Source organism: Eriocheir sinensis, chromosome 4 (genome assembly GCF_024679095.1).
Source record: "Eriocheir sinensis breed Jianghai 21 chromosome 4, ASM2467909v1, whole genome shotgun sequence".
NCBI classification, from domain to species: Eukaryota; Metazoa; Arthropoda; class Malacostraca; order Decapoda; family Varunidae; genus Eriocheir; species Eriocheir sinensis.
The window spans coordinates 24,860,402-24,883,915 of record NC_066512.1 but is presented as its reverse complement, the minus strand read 5'-3'; the positions used below and the strand labels follow the sequence as shown (position 1 = coordinate 24,883,915).

General features: G+C 44.0%; 1 protein-coding gene across 6 annotated transcripts in view; it reads right to left on the bottom strand.

Moving 5' to 3' along the window:
* Positions 1–23,514, bottom strand: part of LOC126980902 (dolichol kinase-like) — a 44,721-nt gene that overhangs the window by 5,884 nt on the left and 15,323 nt on the right. For 2 of the 6 annotated variants that reach the window (XR_007733660.1, XM_050831310.1), the window contains exons 1-7: positions 6,346–6,839; positions 5,384–5,513; positions 4,740–4,863; positions 4,423–4,594; positions 2,665–2,888; positions 718–971; positions 139–280 (exon numbers count right to left, since the gene is read on the bottom strand). Coding sequence is in view for 5 of the 6 variants with exons in the window: in XM_050831310.1 (XP_050687267.1) it covers positions 139–280; positions 718–971; positions 2,665–2,888; positions 4,423–4,594; positions 4,740–4,863; positions 5,384–5,513; positions 6,346–6,598 (1,299 nt within the window). In the remaining variant the exon portion in view is untranslated. Of the gene's footprint in view, positions 1–138; positions 281–717; positions 972–2,664; positions 2,889–4,422; positions 4,595–4,739; positions 4,864–5,383; positions 5,514–6,345; positions 6,840–7,222; positions 7,334–7,431; positions 7,605–23,514 lie in introns of those variants that run through there. The other 4 variants (XM_050831321.1, XM_050831315.1, XM_050831331.1 and 1 more) reach the window with 4 other exon arrangements.

Genomic DNA, 23,514 nt, shown 5'->3' with positions numbered 1-23,514 from the left:
AAGTTTGTCATTCATCATAGTAAATACAACTTACCCTCAGCCCTGCAAAACTTCATGTAGCAAATCTTACACTTGCAGAAACTTGTGTGTGTACTTGAACCTTACATTGATACATCAACAGAAGTTCACTAAACTCACCTCAAGCAGCAAACACACCATGGTGGCAGCAGTGCTAGCAAGTGCAAGGAAGGCCGGCTCCAGCAGCACCCCCGGCAGGAACACAAGTGTGATCACCACATGGTACACCTTACGCAGGACAGTGGTCGGAATGTAATTCTTGCTGTAGGAAATTCCAGGAAGTGAGCTGTCACATATTACATATCTGGCTAAGATGGAAGTAATAATAATAACAAATCTAACATGATCAGCTTGGGCCTAGCAGTATCCAAGGCCGAGGGTGGGCTTCTATGTTGAGATGCAGTGATTATTGGCACACGCCTGCAACCTATGTTTCTCTGGGTAGTACGGGGGACAGCTGCCCCGAGTTGCTACACAGAATCAGAATTTTGTTACTGAAACTGAATAATTGCAACACCAACTGGCTTATTGACAGCAACATTAATTAAATCCTAACTGAACTTAATAAAAAATGATAATATTGCTGCTTATTTTTCCTGAGCACAACAGTTTTAAAAAAGAAAGGAAATTAATAATGGAAGTAAGTAAGTTAGAAAGTCCATGACAGTAAGGTAGGTAAGCAAGGTAAGCATCAATTACCTTCTGGCCCAAGTGGTGATGGAGATGGCAAACAGTGAGAGGAAGAACCACCATCCCAGGAGGAAGAGCCTGACTTGTGTTAGGGTGAGCAGCTCCCACAGCCACACCGGCACCCACTCCCCCAGCACCAAGGAAGCCGCCCCCACCCCCACCACCCCACACACACACAGGTACGGCAGGAACATGCGGGGTGTTCGCAGCAGCGGTGACTTGTAGATGCCAGCCACCAGCACTGACAGCACCAATAAGGCCGTCTGGGACACACAGAGCAAGCTTATGACTGTGCTGCAGGGGTCAAAACTCACATACAACTGGCCACCCAAGGCAGACGAAGTATCAAGATGGTCTTTATCTTTGGGATATACTGACAATTCATTGGCCAATTCTTAACTTGTTCCAGTGTGCATAAAACTGACTTCGTATTCCAACCAAAACCCTTTGAGTTGTAAGGTAACACACTACACCGATAGACACTAATGCAATAACATCTTTCTTGATAAATATGTGCCTTTTGAACTATTATAGATATTATCTGAAACAGCACTCATAACAAAATGAAGTTAGAACTGCACGCAAATGGACAATATCCAGCGACACATGGCAAGCTTGATGGTTTGAAGGGAAGGAATACAATACCACTACAAAGAGCCAGGCTACAGTCTACACAATGAAATTCGTTAACTCATTTGTTGTGAGATTTCTTGTTATATTTTTAGTCCTGGCTTAGTCATAATGTGTAGTGATGCTACGTAGTCATAACGTAAACATTGGCCTAAGGCAAGAACCTTCTCTTTCATTGTGTTATTGTTAATCCTGAAATAAATTTATATTATTTGTGGGTAATAAACAGCCATAAGGAAGAGCGATCATAAGAATAACTACATTTATATACCAACAAAGCTGATTTAAAGAGGTAGCAGAGAGCGAGAGATACAGTCCGTTTCATTCCGTCTGTCCACTTGTGGACGTAGATATGGCACCCGCGCATTGTTAGTTCGTGATTGCATGAAGATCAACTTTATATTTTCAGTGATATATTTGAATGTTTGTGTATACAAAAAACCCTCAAGCCCTCTTATATGAACCGCAAACATACCGATTTGCATCGATAATCTACCATACAAGCACACAAAAAAACAACTTGTATATTAAGCAGTATAGTCTGATCATACTTGAACGATCTAAAGCCTTTCAGATAACGATATTTCATCTCATTCAGGTACCTAAAGTGATATCTGGCTTTGCAAGTGTCTATACATAAGGAATTTTGATGTGTTGCATGTAAATAACATGGGTTGCATAATATGCGAAATAGCCTAGCATCGCATTCAACAGTTATTGTTTACTATTTAATATTATTTCAATTATTAAGTGTTATTTACATGCAGTAAATTATTACGATACCCTTTATTTGAACTTGCAGAGCCAAATGTCTTTTAATATACTTGAAATGAGCTATCAATTAATGAATATAAAAACCCATAGATCGTTTGAGCATGATGTGACTGTTATTTGAAACAAGCTTGTCTTTTCGTGTGCTTGTATGTCAGATTATTGATGCAAATGTTTTTTTGTATATATAAACATTTAAATATATTATTGAAAAATAAGCTTGAACGTCTTTCAAAACAGTTGATTTTCACATATTCACGAACTAGAAATGCGCAGGTACCACATTCATCAAAATTCCTGCTTTGTTGGTGGACAGATGAGATGAAACAGACTATAGTAGGCTTTGTCACGGCAAATGAAATTGCCGCAGGTTGGATCTAGTAATCAACAGCCAATGAGCGGCGAAGAGACCGTCACCCAAGCAATGATGCCAAGTCCGCGAGTCCATCTCAGTTGGAATATCCCCGCCAGCTCTCGTGGAACTGACTATAGTACCTATTTCTTTGTTTTAAAGACCCTAACAACATGATTTACCACTTGGATTTCTGGACATACCTGGATGAAGAGGCTGATTTGGCGTGCATGAGAAAGTTTCTCAGGCCAAAGCGTACTTGAGATAAGACTGTATATAGAGTAGGTGACAGCAAGGGCCACACTCTGCCCCAGCACTGCCCCCTCCCCCACGGTGAAGCTGCCAGGGAAGGCGCTGAACAGCCAGTGGGTGACTTTGAAGAGCAGCCATGAACACAAGAGGGTCAAGGGCAGGGCTTGGAGGGGATCTGCAACAAATGCTGTCCTGTAGACCACCTATCAACTTGGACTCTAGATTAACTCTAGAGGATAAAAAAATTAAGCCAAGCAAGATGGCACCATTTAATGCCTGAACTGTAACAAGTTGGTGCCAACCATTTGACTCCATTAAGAGCCTATTGGCACCATAGGAAAAAATATACAGAGGCTGGGCTAAGAAATAGGGTTAAGTCCAAAAGGAATGTATTAAATAAAAAAAGGTATTCAACTTCTTACAGTCTGCTGTCTCATGTAATATGATAAGATAGAAGGTATCTGGTTGGAATGCAAATGACTAAGCATGAGACATTTCTGTAGCCATGAAAGACAGATAGCAGTGAGTACCATTAATCCCAACACAAGATAACACTGCCTCTTATTCTGTTCCCTTTGTCAAGAGTTCAGATGACTGACACCACTTTTGTCAGTAAAATGCATGGCAGGGTTCTATTTTGAAAACTGGAAGTGATGGCAAGTTGACTATTACATATATTCCTTCTGCTACAATTTTAGCAAGAAACAAGACATTTTAAATAAGCACAAGGAAAAAAATGCTTATACAGTAGCTCATCGATTTAACGGATGTCAATATACTGTACTTTCGGATTTATCGGATTGATTTTGGGGAAATTGATTAGAGGTCAATCGTACCGGATCATCAAAACATGTATAAACAAAGATTTTGAAGTCAGCGCGAGGCTGTTGCCAACCGCTAATTTAAAATCCCGCCACATTTATGATGCTGCTTAGATGGCGCTGATTGTTGCTCACCTCCCCCACATCTCATGACTCATGATCCAGTGTTGCCAAACTAGCGTGAAATGCGCTAGGTCTAGTGCATTTGCATCAGAAACTGCATGCAAATTTCATATATTCAGCATAGAGCACTTTTCAGTGCATATTTGTTCAGTTTGGTGCATTTTCTAGTGCATTAATGGAGACTGTAGGTCAAGAATATTTAAGATTAGATGAACTATAGCTGCATATCAATTATTTCGTATTGTAGGTGAACAGCAGTACCTGCCCTGTTGCCCGTACCATTCCTGTAGGGTGAGGTGAGCGGGCCAGCGGGGTGGGTCCCTGTGAGATTCTGTGATGCATCTGCTTCACGTACGTAGCGGCAGCTGGCCCCTCACCCTCCTCACCCATGAACCCCCAGTCCTGTGTGTGAGTGTGTGTGTGTGTGTGTGTGTGTGTGTAGTGTATAGTTGTTTGCAATATATTTAATATGCATTTGTGTATGTAATATTTAACGGATACTTTGATTTACTTTTCCTGCACGCTTTAATCCGTTAAATCGATGAATTACTGTAATAAATTATTCTAAATCATAGGCATCCTATATATATATATATATATATATATATATATATATATATATATATATATATATATATATATATATATATATATATATATATATATATATATATATATATATATACACATATAATTATGCCTTTATATACATAGATAATAAGTAAGAAGAAGCAGCCTCCTACCCTAACCCCAGTTCCAACTCACGTATATCAGTGATGAGGCTGATGGCCACGGTGGTGGCCAGGGCCGGGGTGTATGGATGGGTGACGAACCGGAGGAGGATGGGAGGCTTTCGGCTGGGTCCTTCCCTACCAGTCATCTTGTGGCTGCCGGGCAGACATACTTCCTGGTAAAGATGAGCTCCACACACCCCTACCTTGTACAGTGAAGGAAGGTATTGTTCATTAACTCAACAAAGGTAGGTTTTTATAAGAAATATGCATATTGAAGATCCATCAAGTTATCATATCATTTCCACATATATATTCCTTCTGAGGAACACGGCCACATGATTGAGTCACCTGAATGGCCAGCAGCGCCAGGAGCCGTGGCGTAGGCTTGCAGTGGCTGTAGGTGTTATAGAGGCCGGGGCTGCAGGCCAGTGGCAGCAGCACCACCAACCACACCCCAACAGAGGCTCCAGATCTGTTGTGGCAACAGCATTTCAGTAAAGAGAAGCTCAGGCTATAATCTGCACTGTTTACGACATTTACTATTATATAATAAAGCTCTTTTAATAGAAGCAATTATGGAATATTTTATGGTCTCCTGTTATTGTCAATCTAATCCCACTTCCTACAATATACTAGGAAATGGGTGTAGATGAGAGAGAGAGAGAATCGGAAAGGGGGTTGAAACAAGAATTAAGTGCATTCCTTGTGATGGACAGCATGCCTAATCACACACTATTCACTCTCACGCAGAACAAAATGTGTCTGTCTAGGTGGTCATGCTTAGCTAGGACAAGGAAAAAGATACAGTGGAGGTAAAAAAAAAAAAAAAAAAAAAAAAACCCTTTAGCTGCAACCATAAAAATACATCAATGATAGCTCAAGATGATGATGGTTACCACAAGCAGGCATTGATGCAGCAACTGACCAGCACTGGCTGCATATATTGCAGCAATAAAATCTTCAACAAAGACTCAGACTTCCCAGCAGCTCACCGAGTGCCAAGTTGATTGAGTTGGAGAGGTGTGGCCTTAGGGAGGGTGTTGAAAGCTGCCTTCAAGGACTGTGTCACCCCCTTCTTGCTGCTGCCACTGCTGCCCCCAGTCCTCACCTCTGCCATGGGACCTGAGGGAGGATGGACTGTCAACACAGAATAAACAAGGCCACTGAATAGTCTCTTGAAGATGTCTGTACTATATGGAACTTGGAAAACATGATATACAAGCTTTTACTGATCTAGGATTGATAAAATAAAGCTCCCAGTGCTGAGTTAGGTAACTAAACTGCTTGGAAAATAAAACATGAATTTTAATAATCAAATCACATTATGAAGCTAAAACTCTATTATATTAATGAAATTTTGTCTGGTTAAATTTAGTTATCCTACATTAAATGAAAACACATAAATATGTTGACTGTCTTCCTCAACCACAGGATGCTTGCATCTGCCCCTACACACCATTCATAACTACAGAACTAGCAAACACAGGAATGGTTATAATAATCTTAAAACAACCACGTCTAATGTCAGGAAAGTATAGTTTTGCCCCTAAAATTCATGAGTAACCTTTAACAAAATGTACTGTTAAAGTTCCAGAAGCACACCCACTGACCGCCAGTGATGACAACCAACAGCACAGCAGGAGGCATATCACACATTTATCGTAAATAATTAAATCAAACCAAACTATAACAATCTACCCTGACCGAACTCAATTTGATCATATCTAATGTAACCTGACCTGTGCCCTGTTGCCAAAAATGATACACAGAAATAAATCCTTTGATAATCATCTCTCCCAGACCATATTTTAAGAAATTAATGTCACATGAACCAGTGATTTGTGATGAAAAGCAATTCAGAAGTGTGTTGCATGTGCACAGAGCACTTCATATAACCCAAAGGTGTCCCTCACAGTGAGATGGGTGTATTTCTGTAATAAAACCTGGTTCTTACCTGGTTGGGCTCCCACAGAGGGAGCCCCTATAGTGGCTAGCACGCCAGCCCAAATAAAAGATAGCACCAACAACGCAACAGAAAAAAACTGTCTGGGAAGTGTGCCGTAAGCCCGATTAACAGCAGACTGGGACACCGAGATATTGTGCACTGGCTTGACAGGTGCCGGGGCTGGTGAGCGCCGTACAGGGCGACACCCAGCGAGTGTTGCAGCGGACACCTGCCTTCCCTGTGGCCGCTGGGGATGCAGCATCTGGCCTGACTGCCTTGCCTTGTCTGACAAAGCAACAACACCAAGGAGTCTTATCTAGTCCCCTTGGCCATGATGCGTGCCCCCTGCACCAGGAAGTAAGGGAAGTGAATACCCCCTGAGCCTTGACTCTGGGCCGGTGGGGTGGGGTATGGCCTGACTGCCTTGCCTTCTCAGACAAAGCAACAACACCAAGGAGTCTTATCTAGTCCCCTTGGCCATGATGCGCACCCCCTGCACCAGGAAGTATGGGAGGTGAATACCCCCTGTGCCTTCCCTCGAGCTGGTGGGGTGGGGTATGGCCTGACTGCCTCGCCTTCTCACACAAAGCAACAACACCAAGGAGCCTTATCTAGTCCCCTTGGCCTTGACGCGCACCCCCTGCACCAGGAAGTAAGGAAAGTAAATACCCCACCCCACCCCCCCACCCCACCCCCATGCCTTCCCTCAGTCTCATGCATGTATGTATAATATGCCTTTTCATTACCTTTACCATTTTTTCTTTGCTTTTAAGTTTTTCCGCCTTCACATTAAGGTTAAGGGACATGTATTTCGTCCCTTAACTATAATATGGAGGCGTAATATCGTATTTTTGAGGCGCGTAATGATTCTCAATAATTCTCTTACATGGCGGCAAAAAACACGACTCTCGCGTCCCCCTGGGCATGACACGCGCCCCCTGCCGGGTTGCCAGGGGGGGGCACGTGTCCCCAGCGTGGCGGTCACCTCCACATGGCCACCTGTCACCGGGCACCTGTTATCACCTACCCGGGCGGACTGACACACACATACATACACACACACACACACACACACGCACACGGGGCCACACTCACCCCCAGGGGCCTTGGCTTCCCCCTCGGTCATCCTATAGGCGCCGCACACCTGTCGAGGCACACCTGTCACGGCACACCTGTCACCTGTCCGTCCGTCTGTCACTCTCGCTTTCGTAAACACTGAACAGCTGTGAGTGTGAGTGTGGTTGGTTACTTGTCCCTCCCGCCGCTAGATGGCCAGGGAGGCTACGGTACGCTCTCTCTCTCTCTCTCTCTCTCTCTCTCTCAATGCTTCCACTCCTATTTTTATCGGCGTTGCAGATGCCGATCAACAGACTGTCCATCTTGTTGTTGTTGTTCTCTTCAAGTTGTTTTCCTGTCTTACCCATGCATTGTAGAGATGACTTTGTATGACGGCTGGTAGAGAGATGCCCAGTTCTTTCAAGGAGGCCCAACAACGGGGCTGAGGTGCCGGAAAGAGCCCACCTTTCCACCCCCATGGCACCGGGCAGGTCTCGAATACGCTCCAGCACCCCACCGTATAATAACTTTTGTTAGCCCTGATGAACCCTACTACATGGCATTATAAACAAAGTCAGCTTTTTTTTTTTATGTCCTGGGCTGTGGCGCCGGTAGGCCTTCATGGTAGGGCCTGATGGTGGGCCACAGCCATTAGGCCTACGAGTATATACTTTGAAAACCCTTGAACTGAGGCCCTGGAGAAATAGTACGTCGCTTAATAACTCATACGCTTCGCATTTATTATAATCATATCAAACACAGTGCTCCTAAAAAATGATGAGAAAAACAACAACAACGTAAATATAAATAAAAAATATGATAATGTGTAACAAAAGAAGGCAGGTTGGTAATTAGGTTCATGGTACAGAAGAAGGGCCAAACTACCAGACGGGTCATAAAACTATACCCTGGAGATGCCCACCACACCTACGAAAGCCTTGTCAAATGTGTGTGTTTGGGACCCGAAATGTTTAAGAATATGCCCCCAACATTTAGGAGGTAAACAGCGATGACAAACTATTAAATATCAAGGAAGGAAAGTCATGGTACAAGCCGCCCACTAAACATCATCCCCCTGGAAATGCCCACCACACCTACGAAAGCCTTGTCAAATGTGTGTGTCTGGGACCCGAAATGTTTAAGAATATGGCCCCCAAACATTGAGGAGGTAAATAGCGATGACAAACTATTAAATACCAAGGAAGGAAAGTCATGGTACAAGCCGCCCACTAAACATCATCCCCCTGGAAATGCCCACCACACCTACGAAAGCCTTGTCAAATGTGTGCGCTTGGGATCCGAAATGTTTAAGAATATGGCCCCCAAACATTTAGGAGGTAAACAGCGATGACAAACTATTAAATATCAAGGAAGGAAAGTCATGGTACAAGCCGCATACTAAACATCTTCGTCATCTAGGGGTAAAGTCTAATATATCCTTTGCGCTGAAAAACGTGAAGGAACGCAACGAGAGGGGATGAAGAGACCAACCAAAGGAAGGATGATGCGCGTGAAAGGGAAATGGTTACGTCGGTATAATCTCACTTCAAACTCTCACATTAATAACTTCCACAGGCCTCATAGGATGTTCAGTGCGTTGTAATGAGTTTTTTTTTTCACGTTTATGGTACAGGAGCTTTGTTCAACTACCACCAGCAGGGTCATACAGTAAAAGGCCCACTACAACTCATACGAAAGCCTTATTGAATGTGTGTGTGTGTGTGTGTGTGTGTGTGTGTGTGTGTGTGTGTGTGTGTGTGTGTGTGTGTGAGACGAAATGGTTAGTCTGCATGCCTGCCTGAACGATGCACTATATTACAAGGCGTAGGACAGCGAAAAAGAGTAAATTTAAGTGCCAATACAGATACATCATACCAACAATGGGTTTATATATATTTTTTTTAAACTTATGCCTTCACACCATCATCGTATCTTTATAACTGGGTGACTGAAACATTATATTAAGAGGCGTGGGACAGCGGAACAGAGTATATTCAAGTGATAATACATATAAATCATAACACTTAAATTTAACAATGGGTCTAAACTTTATTTTTTATTTATTTCATATCCTCCTCCTCCTCTTCCTCTTTGCGGTACTGTTTTTTTTACAGCAATAAGATATAATAACATGTATCCTTAGTTGTATAATCACACTCTGTACTGCCTAGGGGTTGGGATGGCATGCTCCTCCCTTCCCCTTTGTTGTTTTACTTGCAACAATAAACTATCAATCAATCAATCAATCAAAATAAAATAAAAGAAAGTCAATGCATGTGAGAATCTAATGCGAGGTGGATGATTTACGAGAAACGATTAAGGTTGAATTAAAAAGGACTGGATTAGAGGAATATAAAACAATAAACCTGAAGAAGAAGAAGACGAAGGAGAGAGAGAGAGAGAGAGAGAGAGAGAGAGAGAGAGAGAGAGAGAGAGAGAGAGAATGTTTGTTTGACCCGAAACATTATTTGCACTGTTCAGTCACGCACATTCGATGATGAACAAAAACAAACAAACTAACTAACTAAAAAACAATGACGGAACGGTGACATTAAACGATCGCAAGAGAAACAGATGATGACGCAATGTAAACAACTACTACTACTACTACAACTACAACTACCACTACTACTACTACTACTACCACTACTACTACTACTACTTTGAAGAGTTACGTATATCAGTTTCTTCACTATTCATGACACTGTTGATTATCCGTTCTCCTCCTAACGCAAGAACACGCCAAAGGGAATATAACAGAGAAGAAGGAATGGGAGGGAAAGGGCGGAGAGATGGGGAAAGAGGGAAGGGAGGAGAGATGGGCAAGGAGGGCAGGGAGAGAAAGGGAGGAGAGATGGACAAGAAGGGAAGGGAGGAGAGATGGGCAAGGAGGGCAGGGAGAGAAAGGGAGGAGAGATGGACAAGAAGGGAAGGGAGGAGAAATGGGCAAGGAGGGAAGGGAGAGATGGGGAAAGAGGGAAGGGAGGAGAGATGGGCAAGGAGGGAAGGGAAGAGAGATAGGTAAGGAGAGTAGGGTAGAGCAAGGGTCAAATTCTTAAACATATCGGGGTACAAGCACATCCATTTGACTAGGCTTTCGTAGGAGTTTTGGGGCATTCCTGAGGTAGCTATCTGACCCTGGAGCCACTTCGAGTCTTCTTCTGTGTACCATGAGCCTAAAAGAAGCACATTCATTAGAGCACAAGTAGTCTTTTCGGACTTTGAAAATAATTGATGAGAGCGGCAGAAGAGACTGAAAATATATAGCTACCGACCATAACAAAATCGAAAGCTGCTTCATCACGCCGATCTAATAGACTGAAGTGCACTGCAAATATTAAAGCAACATATAAATAAACAAAACCCAAATATCTTAAACTCGAGACGCCTTCCATGAGTGCGTGAATATTATAGCCTAGTATCAATGCGACGGAGATGAACACTGAGGCCACGCGTTGCTATTGCGTATGCTTCCAACTTGACTGAACTTTAATTATGGATAGTGGGTAAGTACTAAGTAGGGAAGCAGAGGAAAATGCAAGCAGGCAGGGCACTCATTCCCCTACACACACACACACACACACACACACGCACACACTATTACCAGCTCAGCGGACACACCCAAGCAAGGCAAACACCACTTCCTGTCGCCTCCAAACACCGCGGTGATGGATCTTACCCGCGGGCAAATACTGGCGCCAAACACCGTTATTAGATCGAACTCCGTCCATTTCGTTACCTTTTATTACCCGACACGCCCATATAAGCACTTTCTCTCTCTCTCTCTCTCTCTCTCTCTCTCTCTCTCTCTCTCTCTCTCTCTTTTATTCATTTGTTGTTTTAGTATTTGCAGTGCACTTAAGTCCATCAGATCGTAGTCATGAAGCAGCGGTCGATGTTGTTATGGTGGTTCGTATTCTCAATAAAGAGTAGTGATTGATGGAGTTAGGTCAGAGTGGGTCCCTCAGGGCTCAGTTCTTGGCCCAGTGCTGTTTATAATTTACATCAATGACGTTGACGTTGGACTCAATAATCTCATTAGTAAATTCGCTAACGAAACAAAGTGTTAATTTGATCCTTTCAGAGGAAGACAAATATGGCCTCCATAAGAAATTCCATAAAATTTCAGCTTGGTCTGATAGTCGGGAGATGCCTTCTAATTAATACGGGTAAGTGCCAGTTTTTTTTTTTTTTAAGACGGAACAAGAAGTAAGAGCTTCGATTACATAATGTGTGGCGTTAAACTCAAAAGCGTTCAGGGTTTCAAGGACCTGGGTGTCAAAATCGCGTCAAACCTCAACTTCTCACAGCAATGCATTGACGCAGCAAGCAAAGCGAACGGAATGCTGGGCTTTATTAAGTGAAGCTTATCATTCAAGAATAATGATGTAATACTTCCACTGTACAATAGTTGTCTCAGTGCGCAAAAACCCTTACGATGGAAGGGTCTCATCCCTTAAGCTGTTCTCCCTTGAGAAACGAGGAAAACTGATCGAATGTTTAAAAATACTCAAATGTTATATGAACGTGGACAAATTCAAATTATTTTCTATCAATGACACGTTCCGAAAGAGAAATAATGGCAAAAAACTAAAGTATAAACAGATAAATTCAGACTGCATCAAATATTTCTTCACCAACGTTGTAGTGCGAGAATGGAATAAGCTCCCGCCTTCAGTGGCCCAATGCAACACGATTAAATAATTTAAAAACAAGGTCGACCAACACTTCCTTCAACTTAATATTTAGTTAAAATACGCAACAAACAAAGAGAAATCAAGAAGCAAAAACAATGAATAGAATATGAACAACGAACAGTCCTGCATCGCCAACAGTCTGAACAAACGAAAAAAAAAAGAAAAGAAAAAAGGAGAAAGTGATGGAAAGATAAATTGTCAACTCAGGTGGTACAAAGGCAGGTAAATGCTGGTGTGTGATTCCTCGTTTATTATTTCCTGCAATGAGGGTGGTGGTGGTGTATGTTTGTTTGTTTGTTTGTCTGTGTCAATACTATGTGCACTGATATCAATATTTTTTTCTCTCTTGATTAACAGTAACTAAGAGTAACTGACAGAGGAGGAGGAGGAGGAGGAGGAGGAGGAAGAGGAGGAGGAGGAGGAGGAAGAGGAGGAGGAGGAGGAGGAGGAGGGGGAGGAGGAAGAGGAGGAGGAGGAGGAGGAGGAGGAGGAGGAGGAGGAGGAAGATCTGCAGAGTAGTACAAACCAGTATACATGTTTGCATCTCTCTCTCTCTCTCTCTCTCTCTCTCTCTCTCTCTCTCTCTCTCTTTCAGTAAGCATTCTTTCTCTATTAAAAGACACACACACACACACACACGTACACACACACACATGTACACACACACACACACACACACACACACACAATGACAATGCTAATGATGATGATGATGAGGCGGCGGCGAGGGTAGGCGGGGAGGACGCAAGCGCACGCCGAGGAATAAGAAGTGACGGAATGGGAGGAGTGGCAGAGCAACCTGTTGGTGTGTTGGTACTCTTGAGACCTGACGCTTGCCACGCAGAGAGCGACTATAGGTTATCACTGCTACTACTACTACCACTTCTACTACTACTACTACTACTACTACTACTACAAAGCTCAAAGTTGCTCAAGCACGATTTCAAGGGATACAGAGCGATCAAACTACTATACGTGTCAATCTTACAAGCATCGGTTATATTATCGTCTACTTATCTTAACACTAAAAAGGGATACGTGTTGGAGTGATTGAATCCTAAATGATGGACGATTTAGGATTCAGCACCATAACGGAGGATTTGGTGTTTGTTCCTTCCTTCCCTCGAACGCTTGATGAGAAAGGTTTAGACTCGCTTTAAAGAAGTACTTGATCATCTTACTCTCTAGAACTCGGTGATGTGAAAGGTTGTTGTAAGTTCGTGGTACTTTCAACGTTGGGTAGGAGTTTGCGCCTACCACGAAGCACTACCTCGCCGTTCTCTTCTCCTCCTTCTTTTTTCATCTTCTTATCCGTCTTCTTGTTCTTGTTCTTATTCTTCCTCTTTTTTCTTTTTCTTCTTCTTCTTCTTCTCATTCCTCAGCATCCTCCTAATTCTCATCTTCTCTCTTCTCCTTTTTTTTTCTTTCGGCATCTTTCTAGTTCTCCTCTTCTCCTCCTTCTCTTTCCTCAGCATTCTCCTAATTCTCCTCATCTTTCTTTTTTCTTTCAGCATACTTTTAATTCTCTTCTCCTTCATCTCTTTCCTCAGCATCCTCCTAATTCTCCTCATCTTCTTCTCTTTCTCCTTTTTTTTCTATCAGCATACTTCTAATTCTCCTCTTCTCCATCTCTTTCCTCAGCATCCTCCTAATTCTCCTCATCTTCTCTTTCTCCATTTTCTCTTTCAATATCCCTCTAATTCTCCTCTTTGTCTCCTCTTTCTCTTCCCTCCTCCTCCTCCTGAAGTGTCACCTACTGCGTCTTCCTCGTCGGCCATTCTGCCCAGCGTCGCGTCCCTGCACCAGAAAGTGACCGCGGAGTGGACGCCCCCAGAAGGAAGCCAGCCAGGAGAATACAAGACAACGGGAGATCTTTGGCCTAAGAGTGACGGGTCCTGATTTGCGGGTGCCTCCTGATACCTGGCTACACCACTCTTCCTCTCCTCCCTACACCTCTTCCCCCTCTTCAACGCCACACCCATGGAAGAGGTTAGTAAATATTGACGAGATAAACGCAGCTTGTTTCATCTCTTCGTCCAGTTTCATTCAGTAGTTTCATGTTATACTTAAAGCTTCTGTATTCCTTTTCCTCTAAGCCAATAACGTGCACGTGGAAGTTTAAAGTAAGAGTCAGAACCCACATGTTAATTGTTTCGATGTTTTTTTGTTTTGTTTTGTCGCTTCACCACCTCAACGTAAAATAACCGTAAAATTATATAACTCGCAAGATATAAATTGTAGAAGGATGCAATATTTAGCGTCCCTCACTGCGAATTTAAGGGCCAGGGTTCGAATCCCGGCCTGGGGAATCGGTGTGCAGCCCTCCCAGCTATTCATCCTTCCTTCGGGCTGGTCGATAAATGGGTACCTTGGGGATTTAAGTTGTGGTAACCCGGATGTCACACTGGCCCTGCGTCGGGTTAAGGGTTCTCTCCCACCACAGGCTCAAAGGGCTAACGTAACGGAGATGAGCACCACCGCCACGCGCAGCTATAGCGTGAGCTCCCAACTTTAAGGGGCTTTTACACTGGGCAAACTTTCCGTGGATCTTCAGTCAAACCACGATTTCTCATATTTCCGTGGTTTTCTGACGTGTCCACGATCTTCCAAAGTTACGGTGGAGTTTCTTGAAGGGCGACGGTATTACTCACTATCATCATCATCAGCAATAACAAGAAACAAATGAGAACCACGCAAACTAAACTAAACGCAAAGTAAAGGAAAGTGAAAGATTGCGTGGTTTTAAAAATTTCGCAAAATGACAAAAAAATGAGGTTGCTGTTGTTTGCTGATTTTACATTCCCGTTTTGTTTTCCTTCTATATTATTTCGCCAGTTATATTATTCTACGGTGATTGAAGCAGGACGAAGAACGAACCAAACGCAAAGTAAAGGAAAGTGAAAGATTGCGTGGGTATAAAAATTTCGCAAAATGACAAAAAAATGAGGTTGCTGTTGTTTGCTGATTTCACTTCTCCGTTTTGTTTCCCTTCTATATCATTTCGTCAGTTATATTATTTTACGGTGATCGAAGCAGGACGAACAACGAACTAAACGCATAGTAAACAAAAGTGAGAGATTGCGTGGTTATGAAAAAATTCGCAAAAAAATGACAAAAAAATTAGGTTACTCTTGTTTGTTGATTTTACATTCCCGTTTTGTTTTCCTTCTATATTATTTTGCCAGTTATATTATTTTACGGTGATCGAAGCAGAACGAACAATGAACTAAACGCATAGTAAACGAAAGTGAAAGATTGCGTGGTTATAAAAAAATTCGCAAAAAAATGACAAAAAATTAGGTTGCTGTTGTTTGCTGATTTCACTTCTCCGTTTTGTTTCCCTTCTATATTATTTCGACAGTTATATTATTTTACGGTGATTGAGGCAGGACGAACAATGAACCAAACGCAAAGTAAACGAAAGTGAAAGATTGCGTGCTTATAAAAATTCCGCCAAAATATGACAAAAAATGACATTGCTCTTGTTTGCTGATTTCACTTTCCCGTTTTGTTTTCCTTCTATATTATTTCGTCATTTATATTATTTTACGGTGATCGAAGCAGGACGAACAACGAAATAAACGCATAGTAAACAAAAGTGAGAGATTGCGTGGTTATAAAAAAATTCGCAAAAAAATGACAAAAAATAATAATGTTGCTCTTGTTGTTTTGCTTTCCCCGAAGTCCCCCCCTCCCCCTCTCCCCATCCCCCGGCCCCCCTTACCAAGAACTAGGCAGAGTGTAAACGAAAATGAGAGAGTGTGAGGTCATAAGAATTCTTCAAAAATGACAGTAAAAATAAATAATGCAGATGTCTGTGTTGTCGCTTTCCATGAAGTCTCTCCCTTCCCCCCTTTCCCCCCTCCCCCCTGCCCCCCCTAACCACGAACCAAGCACAGTGCAAACCACCATGAAAGAATGTGCGCGCATGACAATTCACCACGGAAAATACAAAATAATGGATGATGTTGCTGTTATTTTGGATTTTAACGAAGTCCCCTCCCCGCCCCCCCTAACCACGAACCAAGCACAGTGCAAACCATCATGAAAGAATGTGCGCGCATGAAAATTCACTACGGAAAATACAAAACAGTGGATGATGTTGCTGTTATTTTGGATTTTAACGAAGCCCCCCCCCCCCCCATCAAGACTAATCCATCATGCAGACGATATCGACTGTCCACGAGGAACGCAAAAATGCTTTATAACACACACACACACACACACACACACACACACACACACACACACACACACACACACACACACACACACACACGTTCGGTTTTATGCACTTTCAACATGCGCCAAGAACCTTAAAAAAAAAAAAAAAAAAAAAAAAAGCTATTCGCAGTCTGTCCGTCTGTCACTTTGTCGATCTCTCTCTCTCTCTCTCTCTCTCTCTCTCTCTCTCTCTCTCTCTCTCTCTCTTCACCCATGCCTTCCTTCCTTCCTCCCTTCTTTCCAATTTTATCTCCATTCTGTCTCGTCTTTTCCATCTCTACTTTTCCTTCAATTTGTAATCCTCTGTATATCTCTCCGTTTTCCCTTCCCTCATACCTTCCTTCCTTCCTTCTTTCTTTCTTTCTTTTATCTCTTCCTGTCTCGCTTTTTCCATCCAATCGTCTTCTTTAACTAGCATTTATCTTATTTCTCTTTCTCCGTTCTTTTCTCTTTTCTTCATGTATATAACTACGTATTTTAAGGAGCTAGACTCAATAACATGCAAATTTAACCCTGCCTACTCCTCCTCCCCCTCCTCCTCCTCCTCCTCCTTCTCCTCCTCCCCCTCCTCCTCCACTTCCTCCCTTTCCTTCTCCTCCTCCCCCTCCTCCCCCTTCCTTCTCCTCCCCTTCCTCCTCCTCCTCCTCCTCCTTCTCCTCCACTACCTCCTCCTCCCCTTCCTCCTCCTCATCTTCCTTCTCCTCCCCTTCCTTCTCCTCCTCCCCTTCCTCCTCCTCCTCCTCCTCTTTCTCCTCCACATCCTCCTCCTCCTCCTCCTCCTCCTCCTCCTCCTCTTCCTCCTTCTCCTCCACTACCTCCTCCTCCCCTTCCTCCTCCTCATCTTCCTTCTCCTCCTCCTCAGGCGTTGGAGCTTCAGGGTGACGGCGCGGCCTCCCCCTGGTCGTGGGCGTCCCCTGGGTGGGTGACGTTCCCCGCCCCCCTGGCCGCCTTCACCCTGTGTTTCCACGTGCTAGCGCCCGCCCTCGACTCCGCCAGCACCGCCTTCTCCTTCGCCACCAACGCCACCGACAATTACCTCACCGTGGGTAAGTACACCAGTGGATTAAGCGCCGTTGCCAGATTATCGTACTCAGAGACACGTATTTACCGGTTTCTAGGCCATAACTATTGTCAAGAAACACCAATTATTAACCATTTAAATGATAACCATATATTATTATTATGAATGCAGTTATTTGGGTGATGAAGGCAGTTTTTGGGTCGGAAATCGTCAAACATAAGAGGCAGAGTACGACAATCGGCAACGTTACCCCCGACCAAGACGTTTTGCTCTTTTTTTTCTCTTATTTGTTCACTATTTTTCCGCTTTCCTCAGTACTCTCTCTCTCTCTCTCTCTCTCTCTCTCTCTCCACCACCACCACCACCATCATCACTCCCTTAACATGAACTGCTGTGACTCAGAACAGTGTATGTTTTTTTATTTTTTTTTATTTTTTTTATAAGTCGATATTACTCACACAAATAATTTACGTGTGGCTATTGAATTTTTTAGTGTGTGTGTGTGTGTGTGTGTGTGTGTGTGTGTGTGTGTGTGTGTACCAACCCCCAGGCCTTATTCCACCACCACCGTCACCACCCTCACCATCACCACCACGACCACCACCACCCCCACCATCACCACCACGACCACCACCACCCCCATCATCACTACCAACACTACATATTTTTTCCCCTGGTCAAAATCAATGTACTTCACTTCCAATTACTCTTTTTTCATGGTCTGCCCCACTTTACTAAAAAAAAAAAAAAAGTAATATGCAGCACAGAGCCAAGTAAAGACAAATAAAAGTCGTTCAAGGAAAACTATGACTCACACAGAGAACGCGATCCCGCCTACTAATTTTACTGGGATATCCGTCACGGTAAAGGACTGAGGAAGGGAGGAGAGTTTCCAATACTTTATGAAGGTCGTGAATCAAGCAGAAGACGTATAGTTAGTGGTGCCGTCTCGTCTAACTTCACTGCACACAACACTCTTCCAGACGAACACTTCAACGCTGTCTTAAAAATATGCGTGAGCTAACCCCTTGACTGCGGATTTCCTACAAGAAGACATCACCAAACTACAGGAGTGGAACAAAAAGTGGCTGCTACAATTCAGTGAAGAAAAATACAAACTCCAGCACCTTGAGAGGGGAAATCCAGCATACCAGTACCACATGAGAAACACTCCACTATCCACCACAGAGGCAGAGAGAGACCTGGGAGTGTATGTTATCAGGCTACCAGTGAAGGCGAAATCCGTGCCAATCGCAGCGGACGGGTTAAATATATGCATGAGTTAATAGTATAAAATATCCTGGGTCGATATTCTCAGACGCTTCCACTTCTCACACATCAACTATTTCCAAAGGTCAAAAAGAAGATCAGTCAAGTTCTAATGGTGCTCTTTTAGGTTCATGGTACAGAAGAAGGGTCGGACTACCACCAGGGTTACACAACTACCCATGCAAATGCTCATACAGAAGGGTTTAACTACCACCAGGGTTATACAACTACCCATGGAAATGCTCATACAGAAGGGTCTAACTACCACCAGGGTTATACAACTACCCATGGAAATGCTCATACAGAAGGGTCTAACTACCACCAGGGTTATACAACTACCCATGGAAATGCTCATACAGAAGAAGGGTCAAACTACCACCACAAACTTTTATCCAATATAACGAACAAGCTTTGTTATATACGAAAATGGTCGGAATAACGAACGTTCAGCTCATATAACGAACAAAGTTGGTTACGAATGAATTGTGTTATATACCAAAAGTTCGGATCCCTCGGATATAACGGATTTTCGGGTTTAACGTCACTACCTTCCCCCAAGTGGTTCCTCAGAGCGAGGGTTAACAGCATTTTGAAGTCTGTCTGCGTGGAGCGAACCCAACCAATCCTTCACATATCTTACCTCCGTCCTTCACTTTAACCCGTTCCCTCCCTCCTCCATTTCCTCCTCACTAACTCCTCATCCCCTTTTCACCTATTCCTTCTTCCTTCCTTCCTTCATTTCCCACAACCCTCTCGTCTGAAACAAATATACTACTCTCACCTTCGTACGGGCTCCAGACGGGTCAGTAAATAAACAGGTACTGAATCACTGCCTGGACGCGCGAAGTGTGTGAAAAAGGACGATAACGCAGAGAACAGATGAGATGCCACTCGTCCACTTGGTAGCTAAAGTAGTTTTTTTCGCAGCTGTCTCTTCTTAATGGAGCAGGAAATTCCAAGGATATGCAGAGTTTTTTTTTTTATTTTTTATTTTTTTTACAACAAAGGAGAAAGCTCAAGGGCACAAAAAAAGGAAACAATAATAAAAAAAAGTCCGCTACTCGCTGCTCCTAAAAAAAAGAATCAAAAGAGGTGGCCGAGAGAGAGGATTACAAAGACAAGCACTCATCAAAGTTTTTTTACTGCCTGTGAGGTGTGTGTGTGTGTGTTTTGCAATCGTTCACAAGCATTTCCCTTTCTCCTTCTATTCCTCACCCGTCGTTTTTTCTCCCTTCCCTCCCTGACTCATTTTCTTACTCTCCTTCTCTCCCCCCTCCCTGATGCTTTCCTCACCTTCCCTCCAGTATATACCCTTTCCTTCTCTTCCTCACCCCTTTCACACCCTTCCTTCCCTTTCTTCCCCTTGCCTGTCTTTTCCCTTCTAACCCTTTCCTTCCCTCCTCCATCTCATTTTCTTCGCCTTTTCCTCCCCTCCCTCCTTCATTTTAAACCCTCCCTTTCCTCATTCCTGTTAGACCCTCCCTTTCCTCCCTCATTTTAAATCCTTCTTTTTCATTTCCTCTACCCCAATTTCTTGACGTTATCCTCACCCCTTCTTCACCCTTTTCTCCTTTCCTCCTTTCATTTTAACCTCCTCATTTCCTCTCTCCATCTTAACCCCTTCCTTTCCCCTCCTCTTTCATTTTAACCCCTTCTTTATCCTCTTTCCCCCATTTTCTCTCCCTCCTCTTAACCCCTTCTTTCCCCCTCCTCTTTCAGTTTAACTCCTTCTTAATCCTCCTTCCCCCATTCTCCTTCCCCCATTCCCCCCCCCCCCCCTCTACCCTTTTCACCCTCTCCCACCCACCCCGACAGACGTGAAGGATCGGGGGATGTCCCTTGGGCTCGGGGGCGTCTGGGCCGCCACCAGCACCGTCATTCACCCCGGCCGCTGGACCAGCCTCTGCCTCGCCTTCAGCCCGCCGCCCCTCGCCGCCTGGACCCTTTATATCGACGGCCGCGACCTCGACTCCGGACATGTGGACAGCGGCGATGGTGAGGATGGGGGGGAGGGGGAGGGGAGGGAAGGAGAGGAAGAAAGGAGGGGAAGGAAATGGGAGTGAGAAGGAGAAGGAAAAGGAAAGGAGTGAGGGAAGAGGAAGGAGAGGAATGAGGAAAGGGGAAGGAGAGGAAGTAAGGAGGGGAAGGAAATGGAAGTGAGAAGGGGAAGAAGAGGGGAGGAAGGGAAGGAAGGAGAAGGGAAAGGAGAGGGAAGGAAGAGGTGAGAGAAGGAGAAGGAAAGGAGAGGGAAGGAAGATGTGAGGGAAGGAGAAGGAAAGAAGAGGACGGTGTGAGGGAAGGAGAGTAGGAGACGGCGAGGGAAGGGCGGGGTGAAGGAAGGAAGGGTGAGGAGGGAAGAAAGGGGTGAGGGAGGAAAGAGGTGAGAGGGAAGGGAAGGAAAGGAAGAAGGGGAAGGAGAGGAGAGGAAGGGAAGGAAGGACAAGGGAAAGGAAAGGGAGGAAGGGATGAAGAAGGAGGAGAAGGAAGGAGGATTGAGTCTTTTGTGATGAGAATGGAATTTTTTTTTTTTTTTTTCTATTTTCTCCTTCTAGTTTTTTTCTTTCACATTTGTTACCTTGAACTGACTCAAAAAAAAAAAAAAAAAATAAATAAATAAATAAATAAAAATCACAACCTCCAATCCGATCCCATGTAGTTTCGGGGGTCACTCTTTCCAACGCCCCCCTCCCCCCCTTATGTATCCCTTTTCCCTCCTGCTTGCTCCTGATCTGCCTTTTCACTTTCCCTTACTGGTCTGTCTTTTTCCTTTCTCCTTTTTTTCTTGGATATGTTAACACTTCCACTTATGTCTAGTCTTTTTTTTTTTTTACATCAAAGGATACGGTTCAAGGGGAACAAAAAGGGTAAAAAAAAAAAAAAAAAAAAAAAAAAACTCGCTACTCGCATTGATTCTTGTTTTAGTTTTCCTTCTCCTCCTTTCATTTTAACCTCTTCATTTCCTCTCTCCATCCTGACCCCTTCCTCCTCTCTCTCGATCCCTCCTCTTAACCCCTTCCTTCTCTCTCTCTCTCGATCCCTCCTCTTAACCCCTTCCTTCTCTCTCTCTCTCGATCCCTCCTCTTAACCCCTTCCTTCTCTCTCTCTCCCTCCTCTTAACCCCTTCTTTCTCTCTCTCCCTCCTCTTAACCCCTTCCTTCTCTCTCTCTCCCTCCTCTTAACCCCTTCCTTCTCTCTCTCTCTCCCTTCTCTTAACCCCTTCCTTCTCTCTCTCTCCTCTCTTCCTTCTCTCTCTCTCTCCCTTCTCTTAACCCCTTCCTTCTCTCTCTCTCTCTCCCTCCTCTTAACCCCTTCCTTCTCTCTCTCTCTCTCCCTCCTCTAAAACCCTTCCTTCTCTCTCTCTCGATCCCTCCTCTTAACCCCTTCCTTCTCTCTCTCTCTCCCTTCTCTTAACCCCTTCCTTCTCTCTCTCTCCCTCCTCTTAACCCCTTCCTTCTCTCTCTCTCGATCCCTCCTCTTAACCCCTTCCTTCTCTCTCTCTCTCTCCCTCCTCTTAACCCCTTCCTTCTCTCTCGATCCCTCCTCTTAACCCCTTCCTTCCCTCTCCTTTTTCATTTTAACTCCTTCTTGATCCTCCTTCCCCCATTTTCCTCCCCCCTCTACCCTTTCCCAGAAGCTATATGTCATCTTTGTATTATATCCTGACGTGCTAAAAAAGAGAGCTTGATGATGAGGTCAGTCCTTTTATTGGTAACACTTCTTGAAATGAAACCCTATACGTGGGATCCTAAGACTGATGTACGCTCTGATTCCTCTTACGGGGACGCCTAACTCTCTCTTGCACCTGGAACCACTTATAGGAGAGTCATTTAAAGAAAAATATGTGGTACGGTAAGTCTTCCTTCACTCGGAACACTTCACCTATCGTCACTGAATTACATCTGTCACTACCCCGCCCAATCATATAACCTATTAAGATCGATCTGCAAAGGAAGAGGAGGAGGAAGAGGAGGAGGAGGAGGAGGAGGAGAGGAGAAAAATAGATGAAGAAAGAGGAGAAGGAGGAGGGGAGGAGAAGGAGGAGGAGAGAAGTGAAAAGTAAAATGGAAGGGAAGAAGATCGGAAAACGGACAGAGAGGGAAAAAAGAGAGAGGAGAGAGGAGGAGGAGGAGAAGAGTGAGGAGGCGAGAAGGATGGGGTAGGGACAGGAAGGAGACAGAAAATGAAGCAGAAGAGGGAGGAGGAGGAGGAAGAGGAGAAAGAAGTTAGGAAGGAAGGCAGAGAGGGAGGCTGGGCAGGAGGAAGGAAGGAGAGGATCAAATGAAACGAGGTATTTACATGAATATTTAAGGGCACGCCACGCCCCGTCTATATAGGCAAGTATAAATATTTATCACACTCGAAGTCACCGTCAACAAAGGCGAATACCGTGACCTTCCACCGTACGTGTTAATGAAGCTTCTCTTATATACGGTCTCTGCCACCAAGCCCATTCAGTAGCAACACTCTATACGCGACGCTGTAAGTAATACCCGCACCGTCCATAGCGTATAAATGATGGTATAGTGTTAAAGCGTACAGTGTTTAACGAATAGCGCGCATTTGTCAAACTTGTGTGTCCCACCTGTACACACACACACACACACACACACACACACACACACAAAGCACCTTCCACCCTCAACACACATTTATATTACTTTTCTCGGGCGCGTCGCATAAGGGAAAAAGAGGAAGAAAGGAAGATAGAAAAAGAAGGAGGATGAAGATGAAGGAGAGAAAACAAGAAAGGAAAACGGCAGGGAAAAGAAGGGATAATGGAGTAAAAATCAAGGAAGAGGAGGGATTAAATAATGATAAAAAGGAGTGAAAGAATGAACGTGTGAAGGAAGGAATGGATGAAGGAAAGAAGGAGGGAAGGAAGAATGTACGTAGGAAGGAAGGAGGAAGGAA